The sequence below is a fragment of the Leptosomus discolor genome, chromosome 2, assembly GCF_034619465.1.
Source record: "Leptosomus discolor isolate bLepDis1 chromosome 2, bLepDis1.hap2, whole genome shotgun sequence".
Taxonomy (NCBI): domain Eukaryota; kingdom Metazoa; phylum Chordata; class Aves; order Leptosomiformes; family Leptosomidae; genus Leptosomus; species Leptosomus discolor.
In genome coordinates, this window is record NC_141392.1 from 103281722 (window position 1) to 103300580 (window position 18859).

The window sequence follows — 18859 nt, forward strand, 5'->3', positions numbered from 1 at the left end:
TTTATTTTCATGGGAAGGATCCGGGCAGTCTGCTCCTGCAAACCTAAGTTCATGTCTAACCTAGGCCTTCAAAAACACACCAGTCTTCCAGTGAATAATATAATTTTGTCATTTACTTTAGGATGTTTTTGTGTGAGGCATCAAGAACGTAGGTATGAGTTGGTTGACCAAGTTGAGTGGTCATACCAAATTTGTATGCTATGGTCAAATTGATGACTTAGATGATGTTTTTTCCCTTGTTTCTGTGGTTGGTTGTTTTGGTTTTAAAGTCAGATACACAAACTCACTCAAATTGAAAGAATTGGTCGGTGCCTCAGGAAAATGTCATTCTGGACATAATTGTATGTATTGTTGAGAGACACTGTAGTGTTACTTCTTGTTATTTCAGAAAGGCTGTAGGTGTTAAACTGGTTTCAGTAACCTATGATGACAAACAAAGCAGTAAAATATGCAACAGATAACTGTAGAAAAGACAGGAATTAATAATTTAAACTAATCTTTCATGTGCATGGTTTTCTTCCCCCGAAACAGTGATAGAATAAATAACATAATTATTTTCACAACCACCAGCAAGTACAATCAAAATGTGCTTTGTTGCATTTCTAATATGTACAACAGTGGGAAGAATAAATATTCCTGCTATTTGATTTAATTCCTTTGAATCTTAATGAACAAAGGAAAAAACTATCCAGACAGCAAGGTTTAGAAATGTGCCTGTTTAATTCAATTGCGTTTGTGGCCGCTGATGTTTCAAGCTTGGTCTTAAAATCTCATTTATTATTTCAGTAGTAGTTGCAATATATTCTTTAATATACAAACAAGTAAAAAAAAAAAAACCTGGAAATAATGAGTGTTTGCTCATACAGAATGCTTCTTGAACCTCTTAGCTGAAGTCAGGTTTGTTTTAGTAAGAACTGAATATATAATAACTATAGGCATATAGGTTTAGGCCACAAATGTCTATAAGCATGTATGTGAATATATTCAAGTGTAGCAATTAGAATTAAAATATTTTACTAAAAATCCTGTGTTATGCAATCAATATTTTAATGGTGTCATCTAGCCTTATTACCTTGAATTAGGCTATATGGCACAATTCAGGATAATTCTTTTTGTAAGCTTTTGTTTTACCACTATACCATGATGATGTAATATGTGGGAGAATATGAGCTTACTTTTAATTATGGTCTCCTTTTCTGAAGCTTCTCTGTTGCATGTTTTCAAGTGCTAAAGGTTCTCAGGAGCTGAAATAACAGATTCACTGGTAAGGGGACTGAGAACGATGACTGTCTTTTGTAGTACTTCTCTATCATAAAGATCTTTAATAATGCAAAGATAAAAATCAGACTGACAGAGAAGAAAATGTATTCTGAGTCGCATATTTTTTTTTGTAGGCCCAGATTAAGATCTTTCGTGCAATTTGATCTTTAATGTGTCTCTTCAGTACAGCAATAGCCTCTTTTTCCCTGCATTAGAGCAGGTGTGAATCATAGATATGCCATTTTTAATTTAGCAGGTCCTGATCCTATCAGTATATGTGTAGAATTTACTAGCTGTTGACATAAATCTGACCCCTGTTGCAGTAATTCATTGAGATAAATGCATTTCCTAGGCTGGTGTTTGAAGCCTGCAGTTTCTGAAGGGACAGCTTGGGTTTTGATATACACCGTCATCAAAATGGAAAGAACAATTTACTCCAGCTTGATGTTTGTAATGTAATAAAGAACAATATGTTTCAGTTAGCCACTTAGGGGCAGGAGGAAGGAATTCAAAAAAGAAAGCCTGATGACTTTTGGTCAAGCTGTCAGGAAATTCTTGTGTTGTTCAGTTTGCAGCCTTCTGAAATGGACACTAATGGACATTCACATTGTCAGATATGCCAGCAAGGTTTTTCTTTCTGCCAGCAATGGCAGTGATGTTTGGATGGAATTTGAGGTAATTGTAGGCATGTATATAATTATGGTGGTAAGATGTATTTGTCTTATGCCACAGCAGAGCCGAGAAAGTATTTAGCAGGCAGTAAGTGGAAGAAGGTCAGGGACAGAGTAATCATTCTTGACATTGATGTGTTCTCTCTTACACTGAATAGCAGAAGCTGAGCTCTGAAGAGCATGCACTATGCAATTGCTGTCGTTTTTTTTTATCGCTTGGACTTGACATTTAACATGTTTTCCCTTTATTACTGACTGTTCACTTACAATCTAGTTTAATACATTTCAGAATATGTAAGTTCTCTAGTTTGTCCCTGGATACCAGAATTTGTTTGCTTTCTCTCAAGAATTCTTTAGATTTTTGTACCAGTTTGTAGTGGGTTGACCCTGGCCAAAATGTCAAGTGCCCACCAAAGCCACTCTATCACTCCCCCTCCTTAACTGGACAGGGGAGAGAAAAAAAAATAACAACAGGCTTGTGGGGTTGAGATAAGGACAGGGAGATCACTCAGCATTTACCGTCACGGGCAAAACAGCCTCGACTAAAGGAAAATGTAATTTATTGCTAATTAACTCAGAGAGGAGTAATGAGAAATAAAACCAAATCTTGAAACACCTTCCCCCCACCCCTCCCTCCTTTCCCGGGCGTAACTTTGATCCCGTTTTTTTTCTCCCTCCTCCCCCCAGCGGCACAGGGGGGAAAACAGGGAATGGGGGTTGGGTTCAGTTCATCTCACTGTTGTTTCCTGCCGCTCCTTCCTCCTCAGGGGGAGGACTCCTCACACGTTTCCCCTGCTCCAATGTGGGGTCCCCCTCACGGGAGAAAGTCCTCCATGACTTCTCCAGCGTGAGTCTTCCCACGGATTCAGTCCTTCATGAACTGCTCCAGCGTGGGTCTCCTCCATGGGGTGCAGTCCTTCAGGAACCGACTGCTCCAGCATGAGCCCCCCTCACGGGGTCACCAGCAGCAAACCTGCTGCAGCGTGGGCTTCTCTCTCTCCACGGGCCACAGGTCCTGCCAGGAGACGGCTCCGGTGCAGGCTTCCCACGGGGTCACAGCTTCCTTCAGGTATCCACCTACTCCAGCGTGGGGCCCTCCACAGGGTGTAGGCAGTCATCTGCTCCACCGCCCATGGGCTGCAGGGGGACAGCCTGCCTCACCATGGTCTTCACCACAGGCCGCAGGGGAATCGCTGCTCCGGCATCTGGAGCATCTCCTCCCCCCCCTTGGTGTCTGCAGGATGTTTCTCTCACATATTCTCACTCCTCTCACTCGCTGCAATTACTGCTGCGCAACAACTTTTTCACTCTCTTAAATACGTTATCACAGAGGCGAAAAACGCTGTCGCTGCTTGGCTTGGCCTTGGCCAGTGGCGGGTCTGTCTTAAAGCCGGCTGGCATTGGCTGCATCTGACATCGGGGAAACGTCTAGCAGCTTCGTACAGAAGCCACCCCTGTAACCCCCCTGCTACCAAAACCTTGCCACACAGACCCATTACACAGTTCTAATAAAACTGTTTATCTAACTGAACTAGGCTAGTATTATGTAATGATTAGAATGATGAGGTTGAGGATTCAGAGTAGTATTTGACTGTTTCCAACATTCTCTTTGCTTTTGGGGAGTTAATATTGCTCCTTAACACCAAGTATATCAAATAAAGACAATTATGAGTGGGTTTTGCATAGTGTTTTGTGATATTCTGATAGAATATTCTATATTATAAGTTGTGTCATCAGACCAAATAGGTCGTATATACAAAGCATTATACGAGACATAAGCATCTAGCAGAAATAAAAAGTTTTTACCAAGTTATTAGGATCTGTTAAAGTACATAGTGTAATACCATATCTAACAGTTGCACAGAAAAAGACTTTGAAGATTTTCTTTTGATCATAGTCTATTTAAATTCTGTATGCTATTTATCTAATGATAGAAAGAGCTATATTACAAGCACATTATTAGTATTGCTATGCAGTCACTGTTATAAAACTGTTTCTGTGACTCAGAAAAATCTGCAAAAGTAACTTTATTTATACAGATCTAAGACTGCAGGCCTGTAACTCACACACAGGAATAGTGAGTTTAACCAAAATAAAAAGTTCTTGAAGGCAGGAAATGAACCTCAAATTTGTATTCACAGAATTCAGCAAGTACATTGCTATCTATAAGCAATTTAGTCACAATGTCTTTGTTAGGTGCTTATTTATTTAATAATGATGAGTTTGGAGCAGATCTTTTTAAATTTTATATTCTATTTAAGAGTAAGAAGGGTAAGGAAATGCAGAAATAAGGCTTGATTCACCTAAGTTGTGTCTGAACACTGAATTCTCAAGTTACTAAACAACAGTCTGTACTGTAGTTTGAATTATTGAAATAAGATGTTATCTTTCACTTAATGCTGGAGCAAACAGTTTGTGTGGATGCAGATCACAGCTGTTTAGTACCTATACTTTAAAGAAATTTTCCAGACATGGATACATTTATGGTATTGCAGAATACAGATTGGTTGACCAAAAGAATGATACTAGGAAATTGCAACAAAACCAAACCCATTGAAATTAATAATTATATCCTCATGCCTATTTGGAGCATTATAGTTCCACATAATGACCACCCATGAAGTCCCTAGTGGCCGCAGGAAGTCAGTATAACATCATTTCAAAGTTGATGGTATTGGTAGAACACCAAAATTTGTAAATTCTGTGGTAGAAATTGATGAAAATCCTTATGTTTAGATATTTTCCTAAAATATACATTCCAGTACATAAAGGAACTACTTAAGGGAGATCCTGTAGCTTGCAACTATTAAATATTTCTTTCTGTGCTTGTTAGAAAATACTTAGTTTAATGACTCTTGCATCAGCTGATATAAAGACTGGACTTCATACCTTGATAGTTGTCACTCAGCATTAGAATCGCTTGCCATTATCACTGTTCATTCCTGAAAAAAATTGAAATGTAGCAAGATACAAAGGCACAGGACATAGAAAGAACATGCAGGATTGTGGAACATATTTCCAGGACAGAAAATAAATGGCTCAGCAATCACAATTTCTGGTGAAAGTATAAAAGCTATTTCAAAATTCTGTGTGCTTCATTAGGACATATATATTTACTTCAACTAAACCTTCAGCTTCAAAAACCTGACTGTAAGTGGATGAAATGGGAAATACAAAATTCTAATGTGTGTATTTAAGATCTGTAACACATTTATATTTGAGTGATGAAAAGTAGATACATAAAGGTTTAGGGCATAAACTTAAAACCCTATCTATATCAAAATGTGTAAGCAGCATTATCTGAAAGAAAATTATATTTCCGTAGAGAGACTAGGGTCTCAGTGAATAATATCAGATATTGTTTCATGATGAACCATCTGGAACAACAGACTCCAAAATGTCAGGTATCAGAGTAAAGCCAAATATCATGTAACTTCTGTACTAAATACTCTGTCAGGTTGCATTTACTGTCACTAAAGGGGTTAGATTTCATGAAACAGTAAAAGTTGTTGCATTTAGTCAGTTATTTTTTCATACGTGTGAACTGAAGGACACACAGTATCACATTAAGGAAAGTATTATTTTTGTTTATTTTTTACAGAATTTTGTGCTAATAAATTCTAAGGATCTGTTCTCACATGTGGAAATAATTTCCATTCTTTTCTGGCTTCTACACATTATATTTTAATAAAATATAGCCGTTACATATTTATGTTTCAGTAGTAACTTTCTCTAATTAGTGACTTCGCGATTAAGATTATACATTTCAAATTGATTTTACTTCAAAAAATGTTTTTAATATTATAAGGGGAATGAGATTCTGTCATCAGTTCATAAACCAACAAACTAATTCCGATGGTCCTTCTGTTTACAAATAAAATCGTAAAAGCACATAATTACTGAACCTAATCAACAGTTTCTCCACTGTCTTGTTCATTTGGAGCATTATAGCTTAGATAGCAGAGATGATATTTAACTTTCAGTTGTACTGACGATCAAACTCCTTAAATAAGCACCCAAGGAAAAAAAAGACAAGTGATATGTACATGGCAAAAAGCAGAAGCTAGTACTTCAGGTTGCCAATTTTAGATGAACACATTTGGAAATTTGTAATCATGGAGTGTCCTTGTAAAACTAATCTTCTGTTTGCTAACACCTGGTTCAAAAGTAGCTGAGAACAGACTGTCCTGTCACACCTATGCAAAGATTTAGTTAGGGGTTAAGAGTACTAAATTTCATATGTCTGAACTTCTTTATTGTCAATGGAGTTATCTAAACATAAGGAACATCCTTGGCCTTTAGCTGCTGTTCCAAAAGGCTCTGCTGCCTAACCTCGATAGTTCTGCTCATCTGTTGTTGAAAAGAAAGAATATGCGTGAGGTGTATTCCCTCTTTCTCTATTTTCTTTGCAAGGATAAGAATAAAAGAAAAAAAAAAAAAAAAAAAAAGGAGGCTGTTTAGTATACTAGAATTACCGTACTGGTAGAAGACAATAAAATTGAGTAGTATGTGATAGCAACATGGCACAGTAATTGGTAACTGTACTCTATACACTTATATACACTTATAATCTTTGTGTTTCAGTCATACCGTTTGTATTCTGCAGGGCAGTTCTGAAAACCGTTTTAAACAAAATTTCAGTTTAATGTTGAAATACATTTTTAATTAATGTTCTCTTAAAAACCTCAATGCTGTGGAAAGAATTCATTACAGCAGAGAATATCAATGAAGAGCTGTTGTCCACTTATCTATGTTTTTTTCAATCTTTGTGTTTACTTTCCTCAGCTGTAGGCCTTGCTGCCTGTCCAGAACCAGTAATTCCTAGCAATGGGATCAAATCAGGAGATAGATATATGGTGAATGATGTTTTGTCATTTCAGTGTGAGCCAGGATATACATTACAGGTATTTCTTTCTTTCTTTTTCCTTTGAATTATACACTATGGAATAATTGCAACAAAATGGCGGTAGACCTACCCAAACTCTATTTAATGGAGTCTGTAGTGTGTCCATAGAGGTGATTTAAGTAGACCCTATGTGAGTACTCCCATGTTACAAAGCTATGAATGTGTAGCATGTCTGGCCCTCAGTAAATCTGGGCTGGCAAATCTTGTCTTAGATTAATGTACCATCAAGCAGTAAAAAGCATCAACATGACAAGGAAATAATATGGTTAAAATGTTTTCTCTAGGAAATTATTTTAGTACTATGCTTATTGAAACTGTACTGTGTTTTTCCATTTTTAGAAGTGGTTCCTCTAGGTGAAATTTTAATCACAGTGGTAGAAATACATAATAGGATTTTATATTCTGCTCAGAAATTGTAGAAATTTGTTTCTACTATATCTTATTTAAGCTAAATCTACTCTTAAAAATCTTTCAAGGAAAGAAATATTATAAATTAGTTCACAGATTGGGGGTGTTCACTATTCACACACTGGTTTGATTTCCCATGGTAGACTTGTTCTTGAGCTGCTGTTTGTCAATGTCACAATACTATGTAAATTTAAGACTGAAAGCTTTTTTCTTCCCTCATTAGTTCCTCTAATTCATTTACTTATCCGCCACTGATGTGATACATTGAAAACATCTGAGTTCAGAATCTTTTGAGTGATAATAAGTCCCACTTAAGGCAATGTAAAAGCATACCACTGTATCAGAGAAGGCAAAGTGTCACAACTAGGATAAAGTCATGGCTCCCTATCTGATGTTTGCCAATTTAGTGCTCCCTCAGCATGTATAGGCTTATTCTTTAGTCTCAATATTCCTTACCATTCTCCTAAAATTCATACAGGATTCAGACTGAACATCTTAGCTCTAGGCTAGCTGTGGGAACATGTGCACTTGAAAAGTCTCTCTAGGTAATCAGCAATATGCTTCTATTTTCAGTCACGTATTACACATATAGGGTCAAGTCTTTGACCTAATTCATGCTCTTTACATTTATAGCATGGCTTGAAACAGCCTGTATCAGAAGCATCCCATGTCCATAGCAAAAAAGATTCTGCCATACAAGTATCCCATTAATTAGAAAAGATTCAAGGCTTGTGCACGATAAAGCCTACTCTACCCATCCTGAGCACTCACTGCTCATTTAATGGTTTGAGGATTGCTTGCAAGCCAGCTGATGGTTCGTATATAAACTACTTAACTTTTTCTCTTTCCAGCAAAGGAAAATTTAATACTGTTTTGAAAATACCTACTGGTTTAAAACCTTTAAATTTTGGACTTTATTAACTTTATTTTCCCTATTTCACCTTTCCCTTGCAGTATTATTTGTAGGTAGCAGTAATGTCAGTAGGAAAATGAGAGTTTTGATATCATATTCTTATTATACGGTCCCTTCAAAATGACTGTCTGTCATTAAAGCTTGACTCCCAAATAGATTGTGACTTCCCATTTAAAGACTGCTGATGAACCATTAGCCTTTTTCTGTTTCATGTTAGCTTTAAACTAAGTATTGTTGAAACACCATATTCTACATAGCTACATCTATGTTTCTGTAGCCAAGGCAAATGTATGGGAACTGAAATTTGATTTTCAGTGCTATTAATTTGTTAGAATGGGGTGCTGGTATGCTTTTTGCCTAGGTGAAATATCACAGTTCAGTAATTATCACAAGCCAGAGACTACACCTGATAGGCAGGTTGCATCGTGACACTTGCTTTGGAGGTGAATTCAGGAGAAAAAAGGAGCTAGATATACAAAACAATGTGCATTTGGACTCAAGGCCAAGCACTTTCACTAGTACAGATACACATTATATGTTCTTAGAGTCCTTTTTTGTATACCTTTAGCTGAATTTATTATTATTAATCCTTAGACTCCAGACATTCTATTTCAATGCAGAATCGATATGGAAGTCAGCCTATAATAAATTTAATTATACAATAATAAATATAAATGCATTTTAAGAGTGTTGGATTAAATCAAAAGTAATCTCTTTTTGGCTTCTTTGAGAGATTCCTATCTTTAATATTTTTCGAAAAGCTGTGTGGAATTCTTTATGTATTTTTACTCAGTTTTACCCTATGGTGAAAAGATCAGGATCTGATGGGGATTCTGGTAGGGCTGTCATGTAATTGTTGTTCATATAATAGCCAGTAGGTGCTTAGCACCTCATTGCTGTCATCCAGACCACCACTTCTGAGCTGCTAAGACTGAAATATATATAGGTGAACATCTGATTGTTGGGTAAACTTATAGCAGTGATCTGATAGAAAATACATGAAAAACTTACCCTGTACTAACTGTTTCCTCTGGAGATGGAATAGCATCTAATCCAATTTATTCCATCTAAAAGTCAGCTATCTAATCTGAATCAGCTGTTTAGGCTGTCATTGTGACACTAGAGGGAAACAGCCACCCACCTGCAAGGGCTGATTCATACTAAGATTTTGTGTTAGGACAGGACCTTACTTTGAAAGAATCATATTTCTTCACTGATTAGGATATCAAAAGGTTAACATGGGTATGTAACTATTAACTGCTTAGGTTTGGTGGTGACTCCCATCATATCGCATGCTCTTTGTATTTTTTTGACTATGAAATGTCTAAATTTTGCATATGAAAAAAGGAGGTGATTCCTTTTTTATGATATACATTACAAATAGACAAACCCTCAAGATACAGCATCATTGAATTTTCTGTCCATACTTAAAATAGTACTGCTGAAACACTGATTTGGAATGACAACAGAATATGAATACTTCAGAAGTAGTTGGAATAGTACAGGAAAGCTTTTAAAGATGCGCATTGTTAACATTGACTTGATTTTTTTTGATCTATTACTTAGAAAAAATAAAAAATGAGAGTTTATAAATATTTATTTGTGAGGAAGAGATCTGCACAGAAGAAACTGATCTGTGTTAATGCTAAACTTTAATACACTGTGTATATTACTATCACAAAACCACATCTTCTGTCTGTATGCAGGTCTTTTCTGTAGTCCTTGAATATGACTAACTGCACTTTTGTTTTTATACTTAGAGGGATTCTATAATGAAATACTTTCTTAAAATTTCGTAGCATACTGTACTTCTTACCTCTTTTACATACATATACAAATTTAATCCTAACTGTGGAATCTTACTTATATAAAAACCAGTTTCATGATCTTGTCTAAAGTGTAAAACAAAACACCTTCAATAGTCAAATTCCATAGAAAAGAATTTGAATCTTTTCAAAATATTAGTGAGGATTTCTATGCTGTATGGACTGTACTGTAAGAAAGTGCATACACATGTATTTATAGTATGTATTTATTGCTCAGACAGGACAAAAAAATGGCTCCGAATTAAAACTAAATAATAATGAAAATAAGGCTGTACAAGGCACAATATGTTTGCTATTCAACAAGTATAGATCAGCATAACTTTGCAGATGCTTTTTTTTTTTTTTTTTTTGTCACTCTAGCTGTGAATTTAGCCTCAGTCTTTAGAGAACATATTCACAGCTAGCAATAACAATCAGGTGTGGATTAGTTTATAATTGAGACTTACCAGAAAAGTCATAGAGCTCAAACTACTACCTGGAGATGCATAAGAAAGGTAATTGCTAGCTGTAGGATTAAGTGCCTCCCCCCAGGAGGGGACTTTAAAAGACTGAAATCAGAGTGTGCTCTTGTTGGGAAGAGGCTTGAAGCCAGAGGCATCATTTCATTTTATTTTTCAAAAGATCTTTTATAGGCCATTTTACTTTTTTTTTTCCTGACTGTGGTAGTTAAATTATGGCTTCCCCCTGACTCACATCAGATATATGCAACCATAGAAGACTAGGAAGAGAGAATAAAATAAAACAGGGAATACTGCATTAAGTAGGTTATTCAAAACCTCATCCATTTGGCAACTAAGATGACACAATAAGTGCATGCACGTTGGTGCTCTAAAGTGGTTGCTTTTAAAAAAAATAAATTATTGAATTTAATCAATTTGTAGTATTTTTATAAGAGAAAGACTAATTTAATTTTTCATAATTTTAATGAAAACTGATTTTTTTTCTTCCTTGCAAGCCATTTTTTGGGAATGCTTCAGTTTGTCTTTCAGAAGCTGATTGTCTAAATATACTCAACTAAATGATTAATTAAAGTAGTCCTATTCCATACAATTCCATACAGTTCTATATGAACTTTATTCAAGGTAGTGAGTAGCTTTTAGTGTGTAGTTTCTTTTTTTAAAACATATCAAATAATGTGGAAGTAATTTCTTTAAATATTTTTTTGTTTACTGTAGTTTACTTTATCTTTTTATTATTTTTATGAGAGTTTGATGGCTGTGGACAAATAATACTTACATAAGTCTTCATATTATATTGATAAAATGTGCTACCTCAATAAATATTAGACTCAATACACTTGATAAAAATAAACAAAGGAGGTTAGGTAACTTGCCAGAGTTTGTATGTCCAAATGATTAAAACAGGAACTAAACCTTGCTCTCAGTCCTGTGTCTCAATCTTTATATCTTTCACTCCTGCCAGTGTATTCAGCTTTCACATTCCAGCAGCAGAATGTATAACCTGAGTTCCTCAGAGGACAGAATTGACAAAAAAAACACCCAAAACACTACTTGTTTGCACTACTATTAAGTTTTCAGCTTGAACTGTCACCAGTGCAAGCAGAGCTGGGAGCATTTTGTAGTTGGTCCTGGACATCCACCCTGAGGTGTGTGGGAATAGGCTTTACAGGTTACAGCCATGTCATTTTTCACTTCCAGCTACCACTTTATTCTGCTTGTTTCCTGTGACGTTTCTTAAAAATAGGCAGAGTAAATTAAATGTGACAGCTGAATAAAGAGTCGCTTGTACTTTTATAGCTGTCTGCCAAGATGTTGCATGTATGCAGCAGGGCATGTTGTGAGGCCATGTGAGAGTTCAAGGCCTGCTAGTAATTGTTGATGACTGTCTTGGCATGGTCCACATCCATACCATCTGTAGCAAGCAGATGTGGAACAAATTCCTCTCTGTCTGTACTACTTTCTCAGAACAATGGTTGATTCACTCCAGATTGCAGCCTGAAAATGAACTAGCATGCTTACACTGTGGATGAGAACCATGGAATTGAAATAGGGAGTGAACCAATTTGACTATATGAACACACATAGTCAGCTGCTTCTGTCATGTAACCAGGCTTATATTTAGTCAAAAATGTGAAGAGGTTTTCAAGTTTTCAAAGGAAGAGTATTTTAGAACACTTATCCAGTAGAAAAATAAGAACTTAAAACCTGAATTATTTGAAAATAAAGTTTAATGTATTCATAAAAGTAATTATGATGCAGTTGGTTGATATAAAAAGGCACAGGAGGTCATCTGTAGGTGATCCAGGAGGTAATCTGTAGATCTGCCTTCCTGGAAAGTCCCATAATCAGTAACTGTAATCTAATATTTTGCCCTTTCCAAACAGGGCCGTTCTCATATTTCTTGTATGCCAGGAACAGTTCGACGCTGGAATTACCCATCTCCTCTCTGCATTGGTATGGATATTTATTTGTTTTCAGTGTGTTCTGAACATCAGTCAGAAGAAACTCCTGGCTTTGTCATGCCTATTGTTCCTTCACTTAATTGTGTTTCATTTTAAACTTTTTGGAGTTTCCATTTGTATCTATGAAATATGGAAAAATTACAGTAATTTTTTTCTTTATATGAAGAGTATATGCTATTCAAAAAATATATTGTGAGAGTGGAGAAAACCTGAATGTTTACCATTCTTTAGCTTGTCCTGGATCTTCAGCAGGTGGGAGTGGAAGTCAATAAATTAGTTTTGCAGCGTGCTCAGCTTGGAGAACCTTCTCAAGAACAAGGCAGGTCATACAGAGCCTAGGAGACTCAAAGAAGCAGGCACTCTCTCTGCAGAGGAGAGCAGCTCTGAGGCCAAGCCTTCAGGGATGGTGAAAAGAAAACGGTCTTTAGGGATCCAGAAAAGGCTGGCTCATTTCGCCTAAGAAAGCCATTACACGATGCAGAGTTAAAAAGCAAAGCTAAAAAGAATTTCCCTTTTAAGCACACTAAGACCTTACCCAACAGATCTGTGTTTTTCCTGTGTGGATAATAATCTTGTTCTGCTGTATTGTTTCTTGATTAAACAAAATTTAAGAGATTCAAGATTCTGATGTCTTTTGGTATGCTTATTTCAAGAAAAATCAGGAATGGAGGGGAGGGAAGCACAGCTCCATCGTAGCGTTCTTCCACTGCAGCTTTGAAATACGTTCTCAGTGAATGCTTTAAACTTTAGTGTTCAGTCAGCAGAAGCCGTTCCTTTTAGCTTCATATCTAAGAGGAATTTAAAAGATTGGGATGTTACCAAGCAAAATCAATGTGAAATGGTTTTAAAGATTCCTTGCAAGTTGGGCCTATGTATGATTTTGTATTATCAACTTCTACAGAAGCAGTCACTTCTGATTAATATGAAAGCAGTGCAGTTCCTTCAAATCAATTTTAGAAATGGAAATTTTTTTTCTTTATTATTATTATTATAGTTGATCTTTTTTTCCCTTTCGTTGCTGCGCTAATCTTATGTTTCACCTTGTATATTAGATATAGTTCCTATTTGCAAACAGTGTGCTCATTGATTTTTTTTTTTCCTTTAGTTCATGAAATTTTGCTGTCCTGGAATCTAAAATACCCACAAGAAAAAAGACAAACCATTACAACATGACACACACACCCCCACCTCCAACACCTAAAATGTTGATTTTTCTAGATAAGCAAACTAAAATCTGTTCTTTTTACTAAATAATGTATTTAACATTGCAGGGAGGTAGAGATGGTTGAGAAGTTTGAGACTGATTTCTCAGCTTTTTAGTGAAATTCTTCCTATTTTGATTCAATTTCTTGTGTGGTCTAACCAGTAGAATATTTTCACAATCATCACAACGTGCAGTATCATAGTTTCACAAATCTGTTACCAGATCATACATCACTGTAATACCTGGCATGAAGACTCATAGGCTTTGAAGTCATGATTCCTCAAATAATAAATAGAAATTACAGGATTTTAATTTGTTTTTTTGAAGTTACTCTTCCATCATATTATTTTTCTAGCAAAGGTGTAAACTCAGCCAGTTCTTTACAAGATGCTTCACGTATTTATCTTTATGTCATCCTACATAATGCAAATGGCTTTTCAATCTCTAGATAGTAAGCAAAGAACAATTCTGTTACACAGCTAGTCTATGTTTTTTTCTGAATTAAAGAAAGTACTCTGTTGTGGGTTTGTTTGTTTGTTTGTTTTTAAAATCAGATGTGGTTTTACCTATATTAACTAGTAGATCTGCAGCTGCATCATGGATCAGTGTCATAATTCAGTTTAATTCCAGATTTGTTCCTCTGTTTATGAAGCCTATCTCAGCATAACACCAGACGTTTTTAACCAAAATTGGCAAGCTGAGACAATAAGTTACCCAGTGTAGATGTGCACTACACATTTGCAGTAAAATCACAGTGAACATACTGCATTAAGTGAGCATTTAACTCTAACTTTCTAACTTGATTTTTTTTTTTTAATCTCCTTTATGAGGAATGTTTTGATTGTGATAAATTTTGCTGTTTAGGGGTCATGGGGATAAACTGGAAAATCTGTTTTTGAAGTAATCATATGCCACATATTAAAAAAAAAATTAAATGATAGTGACTTTCTTTTTATTTTTAATAGCTAAATGTGGTGGAACACTGACAAATATGGGTGGTGTGATCCTGAGCCCAGGATTTCCTGGAAATTACCCTAGTAACTTAGATTGTACATGGAAAATTTTATTGCCTATTGGATACGGTAAGTAAACTTACATTTGAAGAGCAATCATTTGTATTAATCAGATTTAAATATGTATAAGAGTGTTCTAATTTCCAGTATGAAATGGATTTTATCCAGTGAATGTATTGTGAGCACGTTACATAATTATGTGCTATCTTTGGTTTGAAAATGGCTGGCAATTTAAAAATATATCTTTGTCAAAGCATCTTGTTATTTGTAAAACTCATCCTGTCTTGGAAACTGATTTCAGAGCAAATGAAATCTGCCTCATGAAGATATATCAGGTGAAATAGGTAACAACTTCTAAATTAACTGGTGGTCTTCTGTTTAATGTTCTTTCATTGTCTCCCAAGTGACTTTTTAACAGTATTTCTTATGTTCTATGAAAATGGACATTTTAGCACTATGAATTCAGTTAAAAACATTCTAAAACTGTATTACAAATCCCAGGTAACAGTTGCCAATTTGGAAACTTTCTAGGTTTGCATTAAAACTAGGGTCATAGAGAAAATATCTTCACAAATAAATAATAATTATGTTGAGAATATAATCATGGATAATAAGGGATCTATAAGTGCATGTATAAAACACAATCTTCTGTGATTATCAGACATAAAAGAGGAATAAGTTTTCTTGCTGTGAAACATGCCCCTTACTGTGAATTCAGTGCTAGTGCTTAAATAAGAAAATTAGTTTTTAAAAGATTATTATTAAATTCACTGTAGTCGTCTGTGGAAATGAATTTATTTTCCATGCTTTCCATTTGCATGCGTAAGAGGGGGTTTTGTCATAAGATGTACTACTTACATTGAGTGTATTTTACTAAGTTAATTTGTAGAAATACTGTGCTACTATTTAGAATAGTGTGCTTTATCAGTGCGTACCTGGTAAAACTGATCCATCATAGTTATGGATAGCCTTAGTAGCTTTAGATGTCCTTATAGCTTTAGGATAATCATAGAAGGGACATCCTTGGCTAATTTTGTAATTCTACAGCTACATTTGCAGAAAATATAAATGATAAGCAACTGTTCTGGAGCAATGTCATCCTAATTAATTACTACAATACTTTTAAAAACACTCCTTCATATTTCTCAGAGTTGCTCTTTTTCTTTAAGCTTTTCCATGTAGACAGTGTTTCATTAATTAATTGTGGAAGAGTATCTTGTATCCTATTATTATCCCTTTCACTTCTCAGAGTCTCTGGTAGTGCTAACCCTAGAAATAAAATAGATGATGGTTTTATTTGGCAAGGGATTTAGCAGGTACAAGGTGTGCATACCATTGATCTATTATTGCTTTCAAAAATACTAGAAGAGGACATTTTTTACCATGAAGTTACTACAGGGATCTTTTTTCCCAAAGTCTTTGTCAAATAATCCACAGATGATGTCTTTATACCACGTTTATAAATTGTGATTGATGTGACGTCTCACAGAGAACTTTCACTGCAAAATCTTGGATACTGTTTGAATTATAAGCTGGTCTACCTAAGAGCTGTTTGTCTACATTCATTCTATTATATCAAAATAAATAGTTGAAATCACTGAAATACAGAAAATACTTCCAAAATTGAATAATGCTCCAGGTTTTTTTTTGAAGGATTTTTAGTGTGGTACTGAATGAGTTAGAGATTAACACTGTGCACAAAAACGGATCAAGAGGACACTTGTGAACATGTAATGATTAATTCAAATTCCACTGTAATAATTAACCTCACAGTGACTTAATCTCTCAGTAAGTATTCCTTTATTCCCATGCATTTATTCAAACTTTATTATTGAATGAAGCCCATGATATTACTGACTTAGTGCAGGCACACAGGCGTGCTTAAACAAAGCCCAACGATAAAATTGTGGGAGCTAAATACATCCCAAAATATAGTGCTCTGTTTGTTATATGAAAATATGCTGTCCATGTAGAAGATGACACTACTGAAATCCAAACATCTTAAAGAGATGGAAAGTACATCTTTTCAAGTGAATTGTGGTGATTTTGCAATGATTTCGGGTAGCTCGTAATTGATTAATATTTATAAAAAAAAATCTCAGCTTGGAATTCTCAGTATTTAGAGTCTATTCGAGTGACAGAGGAAATCCTCTTGAGGTTGGAGCAGGAAGTAGTATAATTATGATTTCACCAGATAGTGATTTATTTTCTGTAGATACCAGTTTTATCCTGTGCCATTTTCTGTAAGAAATTATTTAGTGTAGATAACTTTTTCTTTGACTTATCAAATTGACAAATGTATGTTGTATAAACTTAGAGTGGACACTTAAGTGACACATACAGTGTGTCCTCTAATTGAAATCAGCATCTTTGAAAAACTTTTAGGAAAAAAATATGTTTATATAAGTGTTTAAGATGTGGCTATTTTAGGCACCTTAAATTCTAAAGTTACTGGTAAATCTTTTTTCTTTTAAAATAAAATTTTTTTCTATACTGAATATTTACAACTAGTCGTATAAATTCCTTCTCAGTAATTAAACAAGAATGATTCAATTTTAAAGGTACTACATGACTCATCAGAGAGTATTTCAGAACAGTAGGCTACTTTTATTTAAATACCTGAACACTGATTGTGGGTCTACATACATGTGTCAGATTCAATTATCTGCTTGTCACTTTAGCAACTTAAGTATAATATTAAGTGGCTGCTCAATTCTTTAGAATTTTTGTGCTGCTGATATCCAGTCTCTGGTGGGAATCACTAAATGCTGATACTGAAGTCAAGGTGTTTCCAAGCTACTTGGTGTCCTACCTCATCTTAAATCCCTGGAGCATTGTAAAATTAGTGACTTCACCGTAGTAGACATCATACAAGAGATGGCCGATACTGATGTTTCATTATGTTCTGTATGTACCTGTCTGTTGATAGCATTGGAATAAGATTTCTTGTTCAGCAGCTGAAACACTTGTTTTTGTATCTCCCACTCTGCATAGGTCAAAGAAGGTACTAGAGCTAAATATCCCATATTCTTACAAGTGCTCTATAACAACCAGATTATTTGGTAGCATATTTAGTTTATCCTGTAAACACTAAATATCCCTTTTATACAAGTGGTTGGATATCAAACCACAGAGGCAAAAAAATGATCTATAGAGCAAGACTGAGTGAATTACCTACCCTGGTGTTTAATCTATGAGGTATACTCTCCTGGAATGAAGAATATGATTTTATTGCTAAATAAGAATATCAAGCAGAGAGTCAAAGCATTGACTATTTCACACTGCTTTGTTGGCTCGTTTAGTAATTCTGGTTTATTCCATTCCAGCTGGTTCTTCATAGTCTACCAGAGTAAGGTTAGGCCCAAGCAGTGCAGTTTCAAGTTACTTGGTACTACTTGGCTTTTGAACCAGGGGTTCATCCCCCATCCCTCTTTTGATGTTATATATACATATAACTTGAGAAGCCTGAATTCCAAGTCCTTAGTCTCCATGAAGTAGTGCCAGAACTTAAAAACAGCTCTTCCCATGAGATTATGCTTGTACTTCCAACTGTTCAGCATTTTGGGAATCATCTTTCTCCCTTTCATTTTGTGAGAAATGCCTGGTTCAACCACCTGACTTCCAGAGAGGGTTTGTGGTAAATGATCCTGAGTAAGTACCTGTCACCAGTTTGGACTTCAGTGCATCTTACAGTGCTATGTACAGAGTGGCATGGCTGAAAACCACACTGGCCCAAGCTGGAGGGAAGAGGAGGCAAATATAGGTGACTTGGGTCAGGAAAATCAAGGTAGAGTAGATAGTTAGGATGAGGTGGGTAAACTTCTGCCTCTGGGAGGTCACTCTGTTAGTAACATTCCTGGGTGCTGAGCTGATCCTGAGCCTCGGTGAGAGGCCTGGCATACAGTAATGCTCTTTTGGCGGAGTGCTGGCCATGCTGTGACACAGCAGGATTTCAGATCTGACCCTTCCTTGAGAGTTTCTGGTGGCTGTTTAGGAACCTGACAAATATCTGGTTGTTGACTTTGTGACCTCCTTTCATTGGTCCGTTCATGTGTGGTTATGGTATTTATTTGGAATAAAAAAATTAGAAGCTCCAATTATTGCAATACTTAGTGGCTATTTCCTTAATTTAAGTGTCCCACTCTGAATAATGACTAAAATATAAATGTAGGGCTTGCAACAATTATTGTGACATCTCTTTTTTTTTTTTTTTTTTTGTATTTGCATGCTGTAGCA

General features: G+C 35.5%; 1 protein-coding gene across 1 annotated transcript in view; it reads left to right on the forward strand.

Moving 5' to 3' along the window:
* Positions 1-18859, forward strand: part of CSMD1 (CUB and Sushi multiple domains 1) — a 1224748-nt gene that overhangs the window by 1055859 nt on the left and 150030 nt on the right. Inside the window, exons 38-40 of the mRNA XM_086461528.1 lie at positions 6717-6835; positions 12329-12398; positions 14576-14692. Coding sequence (XP_086317654.1) covers positions 6717-6835; positions 12329-12398; positions 14576-14692 — 306 coding nt within the window. The remainder of the gene's footprint in view (positions 1-6716; positions 6836-12328; positions 12399-14575; positions 14693-18859) is intronic.